The sequence below is a fragment of the Sparus aurata genome, chromosome 8 (genome assembly GCF_900880675.1).
Source record: "Sparus aurata chromosome 8, fSpaAur1.1, whole genome shotgun sequence".
Classification (NCBI taxonomy): Eukaryota; Metazoa; Chordata; class Actinopteri; order Spariformes; family Sparidae; genus Sparus; species Sparus aurata.
In genome coordinates, this window is record NC_044194.1 from 13,490,582 (window position 1) to 13,513,243 (window position 22,662).

Sequence of the window (22,662 nt, forward strand, 5' to 3'; positions counted from 1 at the left end):
AGTTTGCACAGGAAAGGGAAAACAACAGCTTTTTACAAAGCTGCAGACCCATCATGTTAATTTATAAGAATAGTCAAGCTTTGGATTATGTGACAGCCTGGAAGAAGCATTGCTTGGGGCAAGAAAATATGCCCTCCATCTGTCAAGTCCAGTCAATTTTATTTATATAGCCCCAAATCACAAATCACAATGCCTCGGGAGGCTTTACCATGTCTACACTGTACAACACAGCGACATAACTACCTCCAACTGGAGATGCTTTCAAGCTACGTGTTTTGAGAGTGCCAGAGGCACTTCCCTAGAATCCTATCGTTAAAGGCTAACAGTCAAAGAAGGATCCACTGAGGCCACATTGTTCCAGAAACAAGCTGCTCTGCTAGAGCTCAGGAACATCACACACCTGTACTGCAGTGACTGCAGAAAATGTCAGTTGACATGCAGTGACTTGAGTTTTGCTCGTGCGCTTCTCCTGAGTGTCCAAACACGATACAGGTTGTCAAGAGGATGATGTGGACAAGTGACATGCTGCACAGAAAAAGGAAGAAAAAAGAGCAGGGAACGTTTTGTGTTTGTGTGGCTGTTATGCGTTCATACCTAAAGTTATATTTTCCCAGTACATATTATTACTTAAGCATTTTGTTGATATGTTCAATGTTAAATAAGAGGTCTGATTAATAGTATTTCTTTGTGTCCAGATTGACTGCAGACATGCCATTTATGGCCATCATTCATATACCTGGCCTAAGTCATGCCTTTTTTTTCCGCTTATTGTGCTCCTTCTATGTAGTGCTGTATTTCCTCAATGCATACAGATGTTCACACTCTGCCCCTCAGACATGTAATGGAACAACCTGCCCAGTGGCACACCAAATTTGAGATCAATAACAGTGTGCATGATGAAAGTACATCAGTTCATGTGCATCATCTACTATTCAGCCTGACGACTGATTTATGGGGTGTGTCAAAATATCCATTAATTTAACCGCTTTTGAGGAAAATACTTTTATTTAAGAATCCATGTCATATGTAGCAGACCTTCGAGTATATGAATTTTATTTGTATTGCTTTAACTTAATCCGAGTAGAGGTATCTCAACAGCTTAAAGGTTCCCTGTAGCCTGCTACAGGACTCAGAGCAATGTGTTAAAAGCAAAAATAGCTGACACATTTCTTCTTATCACAGTTTTACTAGACATAAAAACATTGGAAATTCATACATACATTAATAAAAATGTTTGTGTCCTGATTTGACACTGAGATTGGGATGCAGCTCAGCTGGTTTCCAGGCGTCCAAAGGCACACAATAAAGAATTTGATCCACAAACCACAAAATCGTTCTCCTCTTGCACTTTCAGCAACTCCAACAACTCCGTGTTTGCACTGTCTCTTAACTCTGACCTCAACAGGTAACAGTTCAGTTTTTTTTTTTTAAATGAAATGGTGATAAAAAGTAGTCATGGTAGGTCAAAATAATGAGATACTGAGTCAAAGTGACAACATTGTCAAAAGTCCTTCTTATGAGTCAAACTTGTAAGACACAATGTCCATATTACAAAATCCAAATTGTGAGTCACAATCATGAGAGTCTATGATGAAATACTGCTGTAACTCAGAATTAAGAGGTAGGTGTATTTACTTTAAATTAATAAGATTCATTAAAATTGGGACTTAGTATGTCATGATTTTAACTTACCATGAGTATTTTATTAATGACTATGACTTTTCATCATTTTTTCATTTTCCTGAGCAAATTGGGCTTCAACTGTGTTGTCTTGCACACTGACAGTTTTTAAAAAGTGGAGAAAACAAGGCAAAGGCCATCATCTTTATGCAGGTCTTGTGAAAGGTGCCATGATTGTAACAAATTGTGACAAAGAGAGATTTTCTTGTCCTCCAGGACAATTGTTTAGACAGCAGGAAGAGATGATGGAGGCACATTGTAAACGGGTTACTCAAGTTTAAGTCAGCCATCTGCACCCAGCGTGTGTTCACCTACTGCTGCGTTTCACCGACGGAGGAGCTCTCAGCTTCCAGACCTACCCTCCTCAATGACTCAGAGTACTTTCTCCTTCCTATACTGACAATGTCCTCGATTTCATCTGCTACGTCCCTCCTGCCGCTTTCTATCATAGCGGCCACCAGCCTCGTTGCTGCCCCGGGTCCTGCATTCCTCTGTCCTCGGGCCCAGTGGAACAGCATGTCCAGCACCAAGTCTCCCAGGTTGTCCCTGGTGAGGAGAGGAGAACAAACACCAGACATGTTTCATCAGCTACAATGATCAAAGTCGATACTGATATAAGGGAGTTAAACAACATTGATATAAGGGAGTAAAACAATTCCGGTAACAGTGTTATATATATATATATATATATATATATATATATATATATATATATATATATATATATATATATATATATATATATATATATATATATATATATATATATATATATATATATATATATATATATATATATATATATATATATATATATATATATATAAATATAAATTGCTCATCACAATTTCCAAGAGCCAGTCAGACAGTCCAACATACAAAGACTCTAAATTTGCCATCATTAATGCCAAAAAAGCAACAAGTCCTTACATTAAGAAGCTGGAACCAGCAAATGTTTAACATTTTTGCTTGAAAAATGATTGAAATGATCATTGGCTATTGGCTAATTATTTTCTATCAATAGAACAATAACTTATCAACTTATCATTGCAGGTTAAGTGATATTGGAGCTCCATGCAGTTTGAAGATAGATCATGTATAAATAGTAGATAATCTCTTTGAGATGTAGGCTATGCACTGTCTGGTTCCAAATGAAAACATTTATCTTAACACAAATGACGTGAATTCATTTGTTTATAAAATCTTTTCATGGATAACCATCTCCACAACATGTATGATTTTGTACACGATGCATTTTTCCTCCACCCCATGGAAGCAACACGAGTGTTTTTTCTGAGTGTGAGGAGTAGGGGGAGGAACAGATGAGCATCAGTCTGTGTGTAATCTCCTGCCGTGTCCCAGATGGCTTAGTGATGGCTGACAGTGCAGATTAAAACAATCAAAATTTATACAATTTCTCTCCCACTGCAGTTTTTCCGTCAGTCACATGACATCTCACTACATCGTGTTCCCTTAGAGGCTTTGGCTGTGCTAACACACGTGTGCACACACTGGTTACATCACTCCCCCATGTAGAGATGATTTAAACATGTCTATAGGTTTGCACAATTTACTTCTTTAACAAAAATATATATTCGACAGGTCAGCCTGAGATGATGTTGGTATTTTATAATGGGTTTATTTTTATGTTCTCATTACAACTGAGCTCTGATCAAACTTAGCTTAAACTCTCAACAGTCACTTTACTTCTTTGTCAAGATACCAAAGTTCCAATTAAACCAAACATGTCAGGCTGAATTTGTAGCATTGAATCTGACAGTGTGATGTCTGAGTTATACAAGTGCACTGAATTTGGATCTCAAAACCAAAGCTTGTAAAAACAATTACCTTACAGGAAAATATAACAATCTGTTCATTACCACTTTTGTTGCGTTCAGTTCAGAACCTTTAACTGAACACAATGGAGTTCATCATCCCTACCTGTACTTGAACTGGATGCGGTCCAGCTCCTGGTAGCTTAAGCCAAGATTGATGCCGATAACACGCCAGTCCTGTCCTATCTGAAGAGAGATGGACAGCAGGTTGGCTTCTGTCAGGTAGCCACTCTCAGGGTCCCCCAGATTCAGAGGAGGATACTGGGGCTCTTCCATGATGAAACTATTATCTGAGTTTAGAGCCTATCACAAAAACAGAGAGGAGATAACTGTGCAGGGTTTTCCACTGGTTATTTGAAGGTAGAAGCTAACAAGCGCACCAGTGTTTTGTTACTTTAGTGTTAAGAAAAAAGCATTTAATTTAGTAGATATTTAATCTATTTCTAACTCATAGATGCACATTCTCACATTAGATTATTTTATAAGAATAACACATTCATATTAATTCATGTACTAGTAGTAAAAATATATCAGTGTCACCATAAAATAAGGAAAAAAACTCTCATTCCAACTGACAGGAAGTCTAAGCGGCAAAGTTGCAAGCCACTGGCTGTCATCTCCTTTCCTCTTTCTCGCCACTTCCTCTGGCAGGTTCTTGGGAATCTCCCCTCTATAAAAGGACACCTGTAACAGACGTACAAAACATATCAATGTGTTGTCGAAACAATGTTTGCATACCAATTCATGGGGGGAAATAAAGGAAGGCATTTCTAGCAGGCACTTGGCTAAGCAGCTGTGGTGAAGTGACCACAAAGGCAGAAACCTCCAATAAGTTCATTACTTCAGAATGATTATAACCTTACATAACACATTAGCTGCTGTATAGTGTGAGTGTATAGGTTGGGTTTCAATGGGAAAAGCTGCTGGTCCTTCTCTTGTACTTATCTGCTCTGATCATTGAATACAAGCACATCGGGTATCAGTATGACAACGTAAATTATGGCCATCAAGAGAGGAAGACCCTGCAATCTGCTGTAATGTCAGCAATGGGTAATCCCTGGTTTTTAAGCCCTGTTGTGTCTGATCTCCGTCAGCTACTGATGAAAACTTAAAAATGTGATGATTCAAAGTTAATTTCTGAGGCTTCTATTCCCTGTGATTTGCCAGCAGATTTAGTGAAGTTTAGTCGTGATGGACATCAGAGATAACGATATCCACAGCAGGTGTGAGTCACTCTGTAATATTTGTTTCCTGACTTTGTGTAAGAGTTATTACTACGAGAAAGAGTATATTTTTTTGCATAAATCCACCACCAAATTCGCAACTCATCCCTGCCCCTCTTTTTCTCTTATCTTTGTTCTGCTGAATAACCATGTCTATAACAGAACACATCCTGTAATTTCCCAATTTTTGAAAAGCCATCTGGAATAATATGTTAAATTACAGAAGGCGTACAGTGAATAGTTATCCCACCTCTCCTTGTAATGTTAATCCCGTCTGAGTGGGGCTTTAGTGTAGAATGTGCTGTACTGTATGTAGATAAGTGATATATATATAATCTGTTAGTGATTGTTTGTCCTCATATAATGTCAGCGAGGTCATGCAGTCCTTGTGCTGCCATGAAATGTGGAAATGTCATTCACAAAGTTACTATGTTTATGTGCACAAAGACACAGCAGAAATCATTATTCCAGACACCGCACATTCTTATCTGCTGAACATGATGTCTGTCTTACTTGTCCCCTCACTGGCCCGTTGTGACCCTGAGCTGGACAGATGTACACTTCCTTCAGATTCATCAGGCTGGAGTAAAACTCAAAACGCAGTCTTCCCCCGACACAGTCTGGTCTCTCTGGAAGAAACAGGGATATGTAATCTCTAGACTTCTTTCAAATAACAGTTTCAGTTGTTACACAACTGCACATCATGAGACCTTGAAAGGAAAGGGGCCAGGAGAAAGAATTGTTTATGCAAGATAGAGGTTCAAAGAGGACTTCAGACCTGTGATGATATCCAAGCCCCTCTCGAAGCCAGCAAAGAACTGCTCTCCTTCCAGCAGGTCACACAGATCTGATGGCTGAGGTCCGTCATATTGTTTTGACAAAGACTCCACTCTGCCATCCACCTGGACAGGAAGCATCGCAGTTGCTGTATAGTTTTTATGCATAAACACTAAGGTGGCATTGGCACACATGATAATGAGGCTCAGATCCAACACACAGAGGTGGACAGAAGGGGGCTGACATACAGTCTATCATTAGGGTGAGTAGTTCAAAACTAACTAAACAATAGTAGCACAGAAAGGAGAAGTTACAAACCTTGTTAGAAGGTAAACACTGTAGCATAACTTGTGAAGGATCAGTCTTCCGCTGGAGGACGAGGAACTGGACTTTGAACTGTTTTAGCCTCTGATAGACCTTTCTGACCACCCCACTAACACAGCGCTGAGTGGTGTACCACAGCCAATACCTGTGATGGTGCACACAAAGCTTTATAACCCACTGGGTAATATATATTACAACACATATTATGAGACAATATTATAAAAACTTACCATGAGAAATGTGTGATGTAGAAAATGGCATACAAGTGGGTGACGTAGAGAGACACTTGCGATGTGATGTCAGTCCAGGTTTGGGCAGTGGGGTCTCCGTGGAGCAGGTGCAAACAGGACATATTAACTGTGTGGCCTGCAAAAACAAAAAGGTCAGAGTGAAGTGTTCACTGTCATATAAACATTTTGAAAAAAGACAATAAAATTCTTCCTTTGCTTAAACACCAGGTATAAGGGTGAGACATTTTTCTTAAAACAGCAACGCAAGAATGTTAGAAATAAAAAGATAAACAATGTATATTTGTCATTATACAGTATGAAACAGTGGATTTATTTTAAACTGTACATATGACAATAAACACTTTGACATGACTATTGTACCTGTGACTCCAGATGGCAGAGGGACCTGAACTTTGATAGGCTGCAGAAAATCTGTGCTGGGAGTCTGAGAGAGGCAGAGCAGAGGGCTAACGCTGGCCTGAGGGTCACCACACACAGCCTGTACCTCTGACACAGACACCTGCAGCACCTACAGAAAGAGTGATTAAGTAAAGCCTTGCAAACTACAGGTTACTTAATGACATATAAACTTTCATATACTTGAGCGCTACCTGTAAAGTTATTGTGCGTGTCTGCACAGTGGAGTCTGGTGGGAAGTGGAGCTTAATTCCAGGGTCAGAGCTGGACACCAGCAGAGCACCAGCTGGTGTAACAGAACAACTGTCCTTTACTGGACGGGACACTGCCATAAACCAGGAGAAGTGGCGTACAGCACAGCAGGCCAGCTGCAGGGACGCCAAGAGGTCAATTTTTAAATACCAACCTTACACTTCGCACTAACTGGAACAAAGGTAAATACCAATGTAACAATATTCTTTAGCAGTAGGAGGTTTTTTTTACTTTACCCTGGCCGGACGTCCACCAGGGTGACTGCTGTGTGTCTCACTTCCTCTCCTGAGAACAGTGGGCAGAGTGCTGCAGGACTGTCCATCAGACCTCTGCACCACCACCTTCCTTCTCTTTGTTCGATGGTATGGTACACACACCTCCACAGGCTGGAAGGAGTTCAAAGTTAAAGTACATTTATTATCACGCAAGTGCAGGAAAAGGAAACAGTCAAAAGAAAGAACACGAATAATGTATGAGGATTGAAACTATTGGTTGCAGCGATATTGAGTTTTCAAAGAATCCTGTGGTATGAAAATTGACAATTATCATATCATATGTGCATTAGCTTATCTATTTATTAAACAGAATTGAATTCGGCGGTACTAGTGTTATTATAAAAATCATAGTTCGAGTTTCAGACACAATATTTTTTTTATTATCATAAAACTTTTGTTCAACCAAAAACCCTTCTGTCATTCATTCTGTTTAGGGTCATTGTAACTGATAATAATGTTAATCATTTTGTAATATGTAAATGTTTTGTAAATGTACTGTTAAACCCTGAAGCTGTGATATTTTCTGAGGTGGTTATTGAACTGTTCCAACCATAATCAAAACACAACAAGTCAAAGATTCTGCATATTTTCACAATAGTCTTCACAGTACTAATTTAAAGAATTTGTCCAGCTATTTAATATTAGACTTTTATAAAACTGAGGAACTTCTAAAAGATAGATTTAGAGATGATGTATCAAATCTTCGTAACAGAGGCCAAGATACACTGACTATTCCCAATGGGGCAAGCTGCAAGCACATTTCCCATAGTGCACTATTCAGTACACATTCACTATGTTTATCAATCCAGCTTCTTAAATGAAAGGATTTGCTGTTTTTTTTTTTTTTATCATTTATGATACTCAATGAAGGGTCTTTAAGTTCGGGGCTGTTGGTTAGTTTTCTTTTTTGTCATTTTATAGACTAAACTATTAATCAATGAAAATAATCATTAGATGCAGCTTTATCACTACGTACTCTAGACATTCTGCGATAGGTTTGTCTCTAAGCCCAAGCTGAGATAACCCGGATGAAATCACTATAACCTAATTGGGCTATTTTTCAGACTTAGTAAAGCTTGAGAGCCACTGAAAACTTCATACGACTGTTTTTCACGGATTAGTACCAAACATGACACTGATACTCATGTGTAAAATGCTTGTTTCCATAACAAATGTGCTAAACGAGATCAGTAAAGACCATTCTTATACCTTTAGAAATGTAATTCCATGAGGTCGAAGTTCCAGCGGACGACTCAGTAAGATGTCATGCTCCTCAAGCTGCACCCACTCCCTCTCCGGCCTTTTCACAACCCACTCCAGTCTTGTGGTTTTCAACAGGCACCCCGGGGGGAACAGCAGCTCAGCCCCCCCTGGGAGAAACACATGACACCCAGCAGACGAAACACAGAAACTAAGGAGCAAAAGGAGCACGACATCTTTAATCGCAATGTCAGAGTCAGAAAGGCCTTCATTGATAATATTACTGCAGAGATGGAGAAAATGTTATTGTGCTGAGCGTGACACTGTACCTGTGCTGATTAAATCCGAGATGCAGCTCTGGAATTTTTGTTTCTGCTTGATCTGGCGAAAAAACACATGTAGGAAAGCGTGAATGTGTTGACAAAAAAAGGTGTCTAATGACCGCTTGCAGCACTAATCGATTTGAAGCCCTTTATTTTTTCTTTGCTCACCAGGTGTAGGCGGGAGAGGGGGAGGGGTTGGGGGTTGTCCCAGAGGATTGTCACGCACATCTATTTTCAGCAGAGGCAGTTTGTTCAGACAATGTGGGATCAGGCGGAGGTCATTGCTGTAGATGACAAGCTCTCTGAGGGAGAGGAGAGAGCCTGGGCAAAAAAAGAAGACAAAGAGCTTTGATTTACTTCTGCAATCACAAACTTTACTTACATGAAACAAAATGAAACAAACCAGCAACAAAATTCATCCTCACCCATGCACTCTGGCAGCTGCCTCAGCTTGTTGTGGGACAGTTCCAGCTTAACAAGCTCCTCCAGGGAACCAATTTCATCCGGTAGTTGCTGAAGGAGGTTGTGTGACACATCCAGTGTCTGTAGTGCTTTCAGCTGACCCAGACTCGGGGGAAGAGAGACCAGCTCGTTCCCCAGGAGGGAGAGGTAGGTAAGGGAAGACAGCCGGCCTATATCAGGAGGCAAAGCTGCGAGGTGGTTGTGACAGAGGAGCAAAGAGGTCAGCACAGGCAAGCTGAGGAGGCAGGGTGGCAGACAGGAGAGCTGGTTGAAAGAGAGATCCAGGTGTGCAAGATGAGAGAGGGAGGAAACTGAAGTGGGCAGAGTGGTGAGGAGGCCAGGCAGCGGGTCACCTTGCGCGTCATAAAAACAGTGTCCTTGAATTAGAGAGAAATCAAAGTTAAAAGCAGAAAAATTGGAGCAATGCAGGGAAAAAAGACAGAGAATGACACCCAGATTATAATGTATATGCGTGATTTATTTTGTATGCAATAGTTTCGCTAAGGCTATTAACAAAAAATACAATGAAAGAATGTCCAGCAGCTGATACCATATATAATTAATCAGAAAAGTACCCCTTATAGCCAGTGAGCGCAGCTCTGTCAGATTAGGAAGGACATCCAGTGCACCATCCAGGCCTGGTTTATCCTCAGAGCCCAGTCTCAGGTACTGGACGCCCCTCAGCTGGCCTTGGACGGAACCCCAAATCAGAGGCAGTGCAGCTGCTCCTCCCTGGTACACATCCAGGGTCAGCCTTGTATCAGTCAACACAGCTGGGAGCTCCACGGAAGGAGGCAAGGGTGGAGTCAGAGACACAACAGAGGAGGAGGAGGAGGAGGAGGAGGATGGATACAAATTGGGTTGACGACGGGTGGAGGAGTAGGAGGAGGAGAGGCTTGATACGGAAGGAGCACAGGTGTCCATGAAGCTGGAGGGAGACACCGAGGAAGCATCCCTCTCTGGCTCATCAACTTCTGCTTGACCATCAGGCAACACACTACCTGTCTCTTGGTCCTGGTGCACAAGTCCTCTCCACAGCCTCACAGCCAAAACAGCAGGGTCTGCTACTCCACTATTGGATGCTGTTCTGGATGGGTTACATCTCGCTTCTTCTGCCCCCGCCTTCTTTCCTTCCTGGTCTCCATTCTCTTCATCAGGAGCTGCACCCTCCTCGCTCCTTCTCTCCATTGAAGCCACTGTCTGTTACCCTGGACAGCTAGCTAAGCTAACAGTTTTCTATCAGCTAGCCCAAAACTGGTCCGCGGTTGTCTTTCTGCATGACGTGTCTGTAACGTAACTCATGACACAACTGTACGCTCACTGTCATTAAAGCTTTGAAAAGCGAAAACTAATATTTCACTAGACATGCTTGCCGATTAAAGCTAGTTATTAGCTAGCCACGGCTGTTATAGTACCATCAAACAGTGTTTACATGAATGTTAGTCAAATCTGACACATCTGTTTCTCCCCCGTGTCCTCTATGCTCCGTCTCTAATGCTAAGTACAAGCTAATGTAGTGTCATATCTATTTTTTAAAAATGTGCAAATCAGTCTTTGGGTTAACCTCTTTCTTCAATCTGTCCTCTGTCGATCCCTCTCTGCTTACTTTTACTTCCTTGTGTCTGAGACTTATGTTTTGAAAGGAAAGCTTCGCTCATCAGTTGCTCGTTCGTTTTCATCCACCGACGGGCGGCGGGAGGAGACTTAACATTTGTATCGGTTTTTAAAGTAGAAAGCTCCGCCTCTCCGGTTGATTCCGGGTGACAAACCGAGCCCCTTGATGCAGGCGCCGCCAAAGTTTCAACCCGGGGCGGGACGGTCGTGTCAACGTGCGCTCCGGCTGTCAGTACCTGGTCGGCCATCGGGCGGCGCTGTTCAGTCTCTTTTACTGCAGTTTAAGCTGGTATTGTGTTGTTTTATGTACTTTCAACAAAAAGAAATGTTCAAACATGAAATGACGGGACATATTAGTGAATTCAATAAAAAATCTATATTACAGTAATTCAAGGCTTCTAATTTTGAGATTATGATTTGCACTTAATTCTCCTCTGTGCAATGGTGTGTTGAGTTAGTTTCTTATTTATGTTGTTTATATTGTTCCCTTTTACTTGATCATTTCTCTCATACATATATATTTACTTAATTTTTACTTACTTATTGTTTTCTATTGATGTTCCTCGATTTGATGTTCCTCTATTTGTGCTATCCCCTTTGCTGCTGTAATATTGCAAATGTCCCTGTTTTGGGACTAATAAAGGATTGTGTTATCTCTTATCTTATTTTATAAGACAATAGGTGTATTTATAGGCTATTAAAGTAAGATAGAATAGTCTACATGTAACTATTTCAATCATATCTGTGGAATACCACTTTACAAAAGAGGCCTTATCTTATAAAATTTTTGTCCAGGCAGTTGTTCTTTTTCAAAACAGTAACACAGCTTGTTTTTATCTGACAATAGCCCATGCGTGACCCTTCGGTACAAACTGCTCTGCATATTGGAAAAGAAACTGTGTCAAAAGTTCATCTCTGTTGTGGAAACCGTTTACTTGTGTAGAAACGCATTTGTTTGATTCAGATACACTGTGTCAACAGAACACAGTGATTCAATGAGCTATTTGGGTACAATAACAAAATTCTCCACAGAAATCTTCCAGTGAAGCTGTCATCCTGTGGTCGGACACAATTTAAGTAACTTCTCTTGAAGCTCAGCCAGAATGACTTATCCAAGTGAATCCAAGTCAGTCCATATACATAAAAACAATTTAAACACTTTTGTTTTTCAAAAAATATATTTGCTTTTACGGTGATGCAATTATGTTGCTCTAAACATTTAAAATCAACATTTGCCCTCCTGTTTCCTGGAATTCCATTAACGTCTGCATTGCCAGGATAACCTGTTTAGTTGTCCATTTTGAAACTACCTGGCAGAGACATGGAAGCTGCAATGTTACTATTATTTGTTTGTTTTTGTTAGGATCATTATTTGCCTAGCCACAAGAACAGTTACTAAGTCCTGTTCTGATTTAACACTACCTGCCCTCAGGTTTTCTGTATCAGCTTGTTTGGTTGATACTTTGGTAGTGCATTTCCCTATGATAAAAGTGCCCTGAAGCTAAGATTTTGTGTTTTGCAAAACAATGGGACATGTTCTCAAAGGAACCTGGGTCTATTCCCACCAAAACTGACTATTTGCAGTCTGTGCAATTGCAATTCTGTGAATAGTTTATTCAAGGAAGTGTTACAAAAGATATTTTATTTTTATTGCTGGATGTTCTTCAGTTGCAATAGATTTCACCACTGTTTCTTATGAAACCCGTTTCCGTTTACTATTATGTAATGGGAGCCAAATGTGGGCATCCTTATTAGTAGTACTTTTTTCTAGCTGTAAAAAGAAGCTTCAACGATTTTCTTGAAAAACATTAAAAATGCTGCACTCAAAAAAAAAACACTACCACAAATAAACAAGAGCTGACATTTAGTTTAGTATCGCAGCCTTGTCTAAATCCATCTGTAAACAATGGGCCAATATAGTCAATCAATACAAATTCTTCCATATGATAACAACTGTTGTGAGTCTCATAATAGTTCATAATAGTTTAATTGTCGAGGATATGAACAAAAAATGTGAACACAAACAAACAGGCAGATGCACTTAAAAAAGGACAAAACAAACACGCGGTGCTCTGTTTGGGGAATATGACAGCTGTCACAGTGCCCGCTCGGTGACTTCTCGGGTGTTTCAATGGCGCGGACTCTGATTGGTCATTCCATCAACCGTTTCCGTTGCGATTGGTCAAGTTGCTTTGCGGTGTCGACTGTGATTGGACAAACCCGTTCAGCCTGCGCCCTCCTCTCAGCGCACACCGACAAAGTAGGTGAAACAACAACAACTCCCCGTGGTTCAGCACGGAGCTATTTAAAAAGCTTAGGGCTGTTTCTAACTAGAACACCTTTCCAAGGAGTTTAGCTACAACACAAGAGATATTTTATATATTTTTTAAAAATATGTTAATTTAGCGTCGTCACCTAACAGCGAAAGACTCACTTTTAAGGCTAGCTACAAAGTCAAAGCTCACTGGCAGGTAAAGTCCGTTATCTGACAGACAGCATGTAAATAGTCTCCATTCACGACATTTAAACAGTATTGGGCTTTAATCAGCGGACTTTTTACTTCTTCTGTAGCTGTTGAACTTTGCCTCATCGACACAGCTGTGGACGGACGGTCACCGGGATGTTTCCTCTCGACTCGCCCTGGAACATCTCGTTCGCAGGTTGTGGCTTCCTCGGTATCTACCACGTCGGCGTGGCCAGCTGCCTGCTGGAACAGGCTCCTTTTCTGGTGCAGAACGCCCGGCACGTCTATGGAGCGTCAGCTGGAGCTCTCACTGCCACTGCTCTGGTCACCGGAGTGTGTCTTGGTACGTGTTTCTTTTTGGTATTATAGTATTTTCAGTTTTTCCCTCTGAGTCTTAAAGCTGCACTGTGTAGATTTAGTGATGACATTTTAATCAGAAGAGAAGATCTCCAGCGACAGATTATTTTTATGCCTGAACAAACTGTCTTTATGTTATCATTTTTTGTTTATATGTTTGGACTCCACCACATTTCCAGCTTCAAATAGTGTTCTGGGGACTTTATTTTCCTCTGAGAGCAGATTGTTTATTCAGTTCTGGAAAAAATAGATATGTCAGAGTTTATATTATCACCTCATTATTATTGTAAATATTAATATTCTTAGTTTGAATTTATTCCCTAAAACTGAATAGTGCCCATTTACTAAAGACCACAAGGGTACTAAACTCAAGTTTAAAGTTGTAAGTGCTTGTGCTGTAAACTGCTTAAGTAGACACCTCTGTGTAACAACCAGTGATGGGAGATGTTCTCGGATAGAAACAGGCCTATTACAAGTTAGAGACCTATATTCAATTTTTTAACTAAGGCGAAATTACTACAAGTATTATGTTGTTATTAAGTATCAGTAGTGCACATCAGCCAGAATTACCCCTTTCACAATCAAACAATATACTGTAGCTACTATAGCAATGGATCATTACACTGCTCATTAGTGAGTGATATTGGGATATGGGTGCATATATACATATATAAATGTAAATTTTTTGGGGATCATAAATACTCACAAAACACAAAATAAAAGTGTACATACGTCACATAATAAAAAATCAAGTAGAACACTGTAATATCTCAATATCCCTAACTCATTTTGAGTAGTGTACTTTTGCTGCCTCAACAGTAGTGTGTAGTAACAGTAGTCAGTAGTAGTAACAGTAGTCAGTGGTGGAAAAAACTGCTCAGGTCTTCTACTTCAGTAAAAGTTGCAATGCCACAGTGTAGAAATACAATTAAAAGTCATGCATTAAAAATGTTACTTTAGTAAAACTACACAACACCTTGAAAGTGCATACTCCTTCTGAAGTAGGCAATTGCCACAACAACGAGGGATACACATTGTGATTTTTATAAAAGCATAAATATAAAAAGGCTTTTTTACTGTGAGCTAAGCACGACAGCACCTGCCTTTGTTCACTTCTGGAGGAGGTGGGTCTACAGTATGTAGGCACTACAGCAGTGCATTAAAACTGATTCAGTTCTAATTCAGCATGCATTTTTATATATATTTTGATACTTTTAACAACACTTATATATGATTGGCTTATTTTTATATTATTAATTGTAATGTTGTGGCTAATGAAGGTGGGGCAAATTTTTCTCAGTTTCCACAACAATATCTGATGTCAGGAGTAATAGCCAGTCAGCACTGAATAATCTGAATTTGTTTGCTAAAGTTATCAAATAAATGAAGTGGAGTGAAAGTATAAAATAGCAGAAAATGGAAATACTGAAGCAAAGTAACTCCCAATTGTAGATAAGTATAGTACTTTACTAAAGTGTGGTTGGTTACATTCCATCACTGGTTATTCTTGACTTTGAGACAAAGTTTTTTATTTTTCCTGTTTCTGCAGTTCCAATTCTCAGTTATCAGTCTCCTGGATTACTAATAATTGGTATGAATTGGTATTTGCCCTGAAAAAACATGTCCGTCGACAACTAGAAGCATCATAACCTATTGATTGTTCTATATAAGAATCATTGTCTTCTATTCTGTAGTTCTTACTTTACCAAATTCAGCTGAGTACAATGTCTGATCAAAAATCTTCTTAACTGAAGCTGCAATTCTGTATTTTATTATGTACACAGAATACCATTGCATGAAGAACCTTATTCATCCCAAAAACTCCCCCCCCCCCCTTCTCTTTGTCTGATCATTTACAGTAACAATGTCTTAATGTCTTCACAGGAGAGGCTGGGGCAAGCATCATCGATGTTGCCAAAGAGGCGAGGAAGCGATTCCTCGGACCCATGCATCCTTCCTTTAATCTGGTGAAGATTGTGCGTCACATGCTGCGGCGGACCCTGCCAGCCGATTGCCACCATCAGGCCAGTGGTCGTTTGGGTATCTCTCTTACCAGAGTGACAGATGGAGAAAATGTCCTGGTATCACACTTCAACAACAAGGAGGAGCTGGTGCAGGTGTGTCTTTAGTGTATTTGACACTGTATTTTGCAGTAGTGTTGTTTTATATGAATGAAATCAGATGTCAGGATATAGCTGATTAAATACCTCTATACCGGTTATGTGACAGTATTCTGTGGAGAACAGTTTGACACATGGTTTCAGTGACGCAGATATGATTGTTGATTTTAGAGCTGAAACATTCAGAATGAAGTATTAGAGAAAATACACAACGCTCTAATTTTAGCCCTCAAATGTGTTTTATTTCCTTCTATACTGAATATCTTTATGTTTGACTAATGGTTGGACAAAAGAAAACACTTGATGACATCATCTTGGGCTCTGGAAAATTATAACAATATATTTTAACATTTTATTGTCAAATCAATCAATTGATGTAAAAAAAAAAAAAAAAAAAAAAAAAAGATCTGCAGATTGGTTCATGTTTAAAATAATTGTTGCAGTCCTGATAGGTAGTGACTGTATTTACCTCAGCTACAGTAATGTGATAAGATAATGTCATTTGACCATGATGCATCCTTAACAAGCTTTGAGTTACATCATAACATTGTGATAAGTAGAAGTATGTAGTTTTACACTGTGATAACAATATAATAAGACTCTATTAGCCAACTGTAAGTTTTACAATAGGGCTGCAACAAACAATTATTTTCATTATCAATTTATCTGTCGATCATTTTCTCGACAATGTCAGAAAAACAGGACGTCATCAAATGATTTGTTTTGTCCACAAGGCAAAGAGTTTAGTTTACTGTCATGAGAAGTAACCAGGATAAACCAAAACATATTTACATTTGAGAAGCTAGAATAAGCAAATTTACGCTTTTTGATAAATTGATTATCAAAATAGTTACAGCTGTAGTTTACAATATATTTCTAATTTCTTCTATTAATTTCATCCAAGTTCATTTCATCTTGAAGTTTAAAAATATGAATATATACATAATGTTTCTTGTTATCTCTTGTATTGAATAGGCATGTGTCTGCAGTGCCTACATCCCAGTGTATTGTGGCCTCATTCCTCCCACACTGCAAGGAGTGGTGAGTAGATTCAATACTACACCAGTACTACAAGAGTGCACTGTTTTCTGTCGCTTATATCCTGCATTTGGTCTAATGAAGGAAAATTACCTACTTTTTTTAACTTAAGAGCTGCACACTAGTCATTGCTATCTTAGCGGTGTAATGATCAGGCTGCCTCGCTGCTCTGCTTGAACCATGTACTGTATTTCCTCTCATTGTGTGTTTGTTGTTTTTACTTTTGGCACTTTTTTCCATTTGTAACTGTCCCCATCAGAGCCCTCCCTTCCTTAAGAATGTGTTTGTTCTGAATGGCACGCGAGTAGAAAGGGGAATGTGGAACTTTTATTTTTTTCTTTTCTTTGCTGGACATGTTTCTAGCACAAAGGTTTTCTAGGAAGCATTATTGAGCAATGCCAGCACTCCCACCCTCCCTTTGTGGCCTCTGTGACGGAAGTTAAGAGCTTACATGTGCTCGCGTGTATGCAGGGCCTGCAACCAAAACTTGGAGAGTGGCAGTGCCAGATGGGACATGTTGGCAGAGGCATTAAGGTTGTTCCGTCCTTTCCTACCCTCAGTGGCTAGAGTTAAAAACAAAACTGATAGCACCCTGTTCTTATCTGTTGACACGCGCAGCAGGTTTATAAGTTCATCAGCTTCCAGGAAAACAAAACGTGAATCAATTCGCAGGATAGGATGTCACTATTATCATAATAACAGAGCCCTCAAAGGATTTCTAGTCAGTCATTTGAATTTTTCTCTGATGTTAATATGCATCTTTTATCATTCAGCGATATGTGGATGGAGGAATCTCCGACAACCTGCCTCAGTACGAGCTGAAAAATACCATCACCGTGTCCCCGTTCTCCGGGGAGAGCGACATCTGCCCACGAGACAACTCCACCAACATACACGAGCTGCGGTTCACGAACACGAGCATCCAGTTCACCCTCACCAACCTCTACAGAGTCTCAAGGGCACTTTTCCCTCCAGACCCAATGGTACGTCACCAGATTACAGCCCTCCTGATCCATACGCACACTAACACACAAATGTCTTGTCTTCAGATAAATTCCTTAGCTGAGATAAACTGGAGTGAACTCAGTGGACTCATGAAGTGTTTGTGTTTGTTTTGAGTGCAGGTTATGAAGGCCATGTGTAAGCAGGGATATAAAGATGCTCTGCACTTTTTAAAGAAAAATGGTAAGGAAGCTATATACAATCTTTTCTAACCCTCAAAAAAATCATGATGTGCTCTGTTTAAACACAAACTGATTTATATATATATATATGTATGTGTATATGTATATATATATATATATATATATATATATTGTCAGAATATAATAGTATGCACTCATTTGATGTGCTTCCTTTGGCTGTGATGCAGCATTCAATCTGTTAAAAAGAAGTAACTAAACTTGAAGTAAACATTTCAGGAAAATCAAAATACTCAAGTTTAGTTGAGTCAATGTACTAAGTTACATTTTATCAATGATTATAAAGCAGTTGAATTAAAAAGCAAATTACAATAATCACAGATAATGATAATGCTTTCACATTTACTTCTGTTTTCAGAATTGCTTAATTTCAACGGTCCTCTCAGAGACAGGCCCCTGCTAGCCAATGGCGAAGATAGTCAGGATTATAATGGTTGCGAGGAAGACAATAGAGAAGATGAAGATGAGGCAAAGCCACATGTGGAGGAGGGAGCAGTGATTGTTCATGGCTGCTCCTCAATAGAGGAGCATTTCATCGAACACCTTCCACCAACCCTGCACAGAGGTAACTTATCATCTAAGTGCAATGAGACAGAGTAGTTTATGACTTCATAGCTCGTCTATCGTCACTGTCCATGAAAGCTATGTATACCTGAATTGTGAACATTTTATGGGCTAAGGGAAACAACCACTGCTTTAATTGGTGTTTATGTGAATTTGTAGAAGTAAGAAAACAATTCTCCTCTCTCACCATCCACACTGTGCAGCAGTGGATTTCCATTACATGTGAAAAAACAAACATAAAAACACACATTTGCAACTTGCTTGGGGTAACATCATATCTACTTTTTGATCAGTTAGTTAAGCTGCAGTTAAAAAGGAGGATTGATGCCAATGGAAACTGTTTCTATGGTAACCATAATGACTTGAGATGTTACTGATTAATCGATTATTGCAGTTAAGAATTAAATTGATCAAACATGTATTAACCCACAATCACAGATGGGCAGAAATACAACAAAAGTATCTTTTTACAGTTTACTAATACTTTTTAAGAAATTATATAAAAAAGAAAAGTACAAAAATGTGTTTTATTAAAATACCAGTAATTTGACATTTAAAAAATACAAAAAGACTCAAGCTCAAGTAACTTGTTTCTTTTTTAAGTCCTAATTTCAATGTATCTAAAACTGTTTCAGTGGTTAAAACAGTTTTCTGATGGAAAAACATCAAACACATTTCATATATTATTCATGACTAACCTATAATCCATTGTTGAGGCAGTTGACTATCCATTAAAGAAACTGCTTTAAAAAAACTGCATCCCTAATATTGACACAATGTTTAATTTGATGGGTTGCCAAGCTAAAGCGAACATCAAGATAAACATAGGATACTCACATTCATTTCTGCAGTTGAAAAGCAGATAAGAAGTAAAAGATAATTCTGTTTGGCTAAAAGTCAGTAGTGAAATATTGTTCGCTCAGGTATGTGTTGATATTGGAACAGTACTATAACTTGGTCGTTTTTTGACCCACCTTCCACTGGATTGGATTGTAACTTCTGTGTATCATTGACAGAGAAATACTGTATATGCTTACAAGAAAGACTGTTGTATTCACTGTACTGAACATTTTAATGTAATATAACATGTGATTTGCCTCCCTCTGCAGCTCTGGTTGAGGCCTGCATGGAGAGGAGGAGCCTGGTGCAGTCACTGAGCAACATGCTGCCTGTCAGGATGGCCTCGGCCCTGATGCTCCCCTACACTCTCCCTCTGGAGTCTGCCATGTCCATGACTCTCAGGTACTGTAGGACTTAATTACAACTGATCTAATTCCCTCCTTATTTCACTCAAAATAGTACTATGGTACAGTTCAGTACTACTTCTGTGTGCCTACTCAGGTCTTATATGAACATTTCTTTACAGCAAAAGTAATTACACTATTTTAACAGAAGTTTTACAACATTTTAATTGAAGAGTGGGGGTTAGCTGAACATGTAAAATAGCAGAAAATACTTGACCAGGCCTTCTTTGCTGATCCATTAACTGCAGTTTATCTCTTGTGTAGACTTCTAGAGTGGCTGCCAGATGTACAAGAAGACGTTGGTTGGATTCGAGAGCAGACATTAAAAGTCCTACAGCATATTCTTCGCCAGGCCTCCAAAAGCATTTCCCAGCATGTATCTGCCAGGTAGGTGATGTCTCTGCCATTTATCTATGAAGACGGCAATTACACAGGCAGCTTCTTTCATCTAATTATTACAGAATACATGAAATACAATTTAGTTGCTGTCTGGTATCTCAAATAAATGAACATGACAGGGTTTCGACCTTTTGTGACCACCTGGGGGGGACAAAAACCAGATGTGAACACAACATTGACACATCATCAGCTTTTACGTCTGTAAGTCAAACTTGTTTGCAAACATTTGCTTATTGACAGTCAACATCAGCATGAATTTTGACCGGGTACCTGATGTATTTAAGTCCACTATTCACCAGAGACGTGGACTCCACACATTATAACTCAAGTCACTGTTTTGATGACTTGCAGCTTGACTTGACAGAAAATAAATGATTTAAGACTCAACATGGTCTTAAGTTAAGTTAAAGACGCATGACTTGACTTGAGACGTAATGACTTGAACTTGTCGGTTTTCATTATAAAACTGCAGTGTAGAGATTTTATTAGTTCTTCTTTTGTTATTTGTTTTCTTTGATTAAATTTGTTTCACTGGATTTCAGTAATGATAACACAAAATTGTCATACTTTTGGCAGGTTAGATAAATTGGTCAGTAGTATTATTATTACACAGGTACTAATACCTTGTATTGTTCTCTTTATAATAACCGGATCTTGCAGGTAAGACTGCAGTATTATAGGTGGGGTGGGGTGACTTGACAAAAAAATTACCTGGGACTTTCTCGTGACTTGGACCAAATGACTTGAGTCACATGTCTGGTATTCACAATCTTGTAGCTCTGTTTGCAGTCTGCAATTTCTGAGCTAGATATCTGTCTCTGTATCTGCTAAATGCTCCACTAAGTTGCAGTATAACTCACTGTAAACCTAGCTCAAGATGCAGATGATAATTCTCTGTACGAATGATCCCTTCATATTGTCCATTGATACATTGTTATATAAATATTTATTATAGCTTCTTCAATACCAGCAATTAGACAGCTCCAGGTGTCTCATCTTTCACACTTCTGCTAATTCTAACTCCAGGTTTTCCTGTCAGCTGGAATTACACCACTACCAGTCCCTCCCATCCCAGATCAGCTCCACCAGCCTGTTCCCCACCTGGATGAACGAGAGCAGTGCTTCAGTCCTGGATGTCTTCGCACGTCTCGACCAGTACAAGAGACAGCTGTTGTCTGGAGTGCTGTGCATCAACATGGACCTGCAAGGCTCCTTCAAAACTAAACCGATGTCACCGGATAAGAGCTCTCCATCCATCCTCTACCCGGAAGGCCTCATGATGCACAGAGGCTGTGTCGATATTCCTCCTGTTTCCGACTCAGGAGAAACCATCAGCAGCTCTTAAGAGCTTCTGACAGTTTTCTGATGCAGCTGCTGCGGCACTAAACTGATTAATAGGAAGGAACATTTGAAAATAATTTAAAATCTGTGTTTTACATCTGTTTACATCCTCACATTTAGGTATTTTAAAGCTGCCAGGGAAACATGTATGATCTAATCAACCTCTTTGCATAGGGGTTGGAAATGATAATAATTTACTATTAGTTTACTATATTTACACTTAGTGTGTATTAAATATTTTTGACTAATGGCTGAAACTGAAATACATTTTCAGCTACAGAACAATGGGGTGAGTCCTTACACAAAATGTGTCTTTAGGTCTACAGAGGAGCATTTAAACATGTGCTCACACAGTCATGTACAAACTTGAATTACAGGACGTTACATACCAAAATGTGCACTTGAAGTGCAGTGGTTAAAATAGCGAGTGTTTATGTTTTTAGTGGAATGAAGTCAGACCAGTAGTTAAACACAGTGTTCCTGCTGTATCCGGCTGGGAGCTCCAACTTACTTCTGGTGGAGGATGCTGACTTGAGGAAGGGGAAACTGTGGATGTCAGAGGTAGTTACTCCATTTATCTGATGCAAGTGTCAATGCAGTATTGTGAAAAAAACATTGTCTTTATGTTTCTAGGTTTATATGAATGTTAATGTCCTTACAGTTATTTATATGAAAAACATAAAAACTGCTTTGCCTGTTCTCTCATTCCTGATTCACATGAGTTTCAACTCATTTAGATTTGATTTTATATCTACATTGTATTTAACATTTGCCTAAAAATCAATGAACAATAACTTAGATTCCAAATTTTAACACAGTCAATCAAAAAAGTGATGTTATTTTGAGTCATGAAATAATCAGTTTGATCTGAATTGCACTTTGTCTTCTAATGTCACTGTACAGTTTGACATCAGATGAGTTTGTTTGTGTCCTTTTTAAATACTTCTCTTGCACTCTGTACTAAGAAAACGTGTGTTCGAGCCCAAAGTTGTGCCTTAATGTTCAATGAAATAACTGCCGAGTGAATGTAACATATTGTCAAAGTGTTGCTGGGAGTAATATTTATGTGATCATTAAATAAACTGGAATTGTTTGACATTTACTGCAGCTTATGAATGTTTTCACTTGGAGGTCTGTTGAACAACAATGATTCTCACATTACCCAGAAAAGCTCTGACATACAGTGGAAAGTGCGCACGGAGCAGAGAGCAGAACACAACAGTAAGAGTAACCAAACAGTGGGCTGGCAACCTGAAGGCGTTCTTGGGAGGCTTCCCAATGATGCCAGCAAAATGGCAACTAATCCCAGTTGATGCCTGAC

The 22,662-nt window shown here is 39.3% G+C and overlaps 2 protein-coding genes across 3 annotated transcripts; one reads left to right on the forward strand and one right to left on the reverse strand.

Annotated features, from left to right (window-relative positions):
• Positions 1-1,166: 1,166 nt before the first annotated feature.
• Positions 1,167-10,727, reverse strand: pidd1 (p53-induced death domain protein 1). The gene is made up of 15 exons (XM_030427193.1): positions 9,574-10,727; positions 8,962-9,375; positions 8,705-8,857; positions 8,543-8,594; positions 8,223-8,424; positions 6,975-7,124; positions 6,681-6,854; positions 6,451-6,598; positions 6,070-6,205; positions 5,834-5,984; positions 5,517-5,640; positions 5,252-5,367; positions 4,092-4,199; positions 3,622-3,818; positions 1,167-2,226 (listed from the first exon to the last, which is right to left on the reverse strand). Exons 1-15 carry the CDS (start codon positions 10,184-10,186, stop codon positions 1,992-1,994), a joined length of 2,973 nt encoding a protein of 990 aa, XP_030283053.1. The 5' UTR covers positions 10,187-10,727; the 3' UTR covers positions 1,167-1,991.
• A 2,134-nt stretch (positions 10,728-12,861) lies between these two features.
• Positions 12,862-22,443, forward strand: pnpla2 (patatin-like phospholipase domain containing 2). 2 transcript variants are annotated; one of them, XM_030424590.1, is made up of 10 exons: positions 12,862-13,083; positions 13,184-13,419; positions 15,318-15,550; positions 16,529-16,594; positions 17,365-17,574; positions 17,716-17,776; positions 18,152-18,358; positions 19,467-19,599; positions 19,866-19,988; positions 21,027-22,443. In XM_030424590.1, the coding sequence occupies exons 2-10, from the start codon at positions 13,233-13,235 to the stop codon at positions 21,343-21,345; spliced, it is 1,539 nt and encodes a 512-aa protein (XP_030280450.1). In that variant the 5' UTR covers positions 12,862-13,083; positions 13,184-13,232; the 3' UTR covers positions 21,346-22,443. The 2 variants fall into 2 exon arrangements, with proteins under 2 accessions (XP_030280450.1, XP_030280451.1); XM_030424591.1 differs by having other exon boundaries at positions 12,862-13,419.
• The last annotated feature ends 219 nt before the right edge of the window (positions 22,444-22,662 follow it).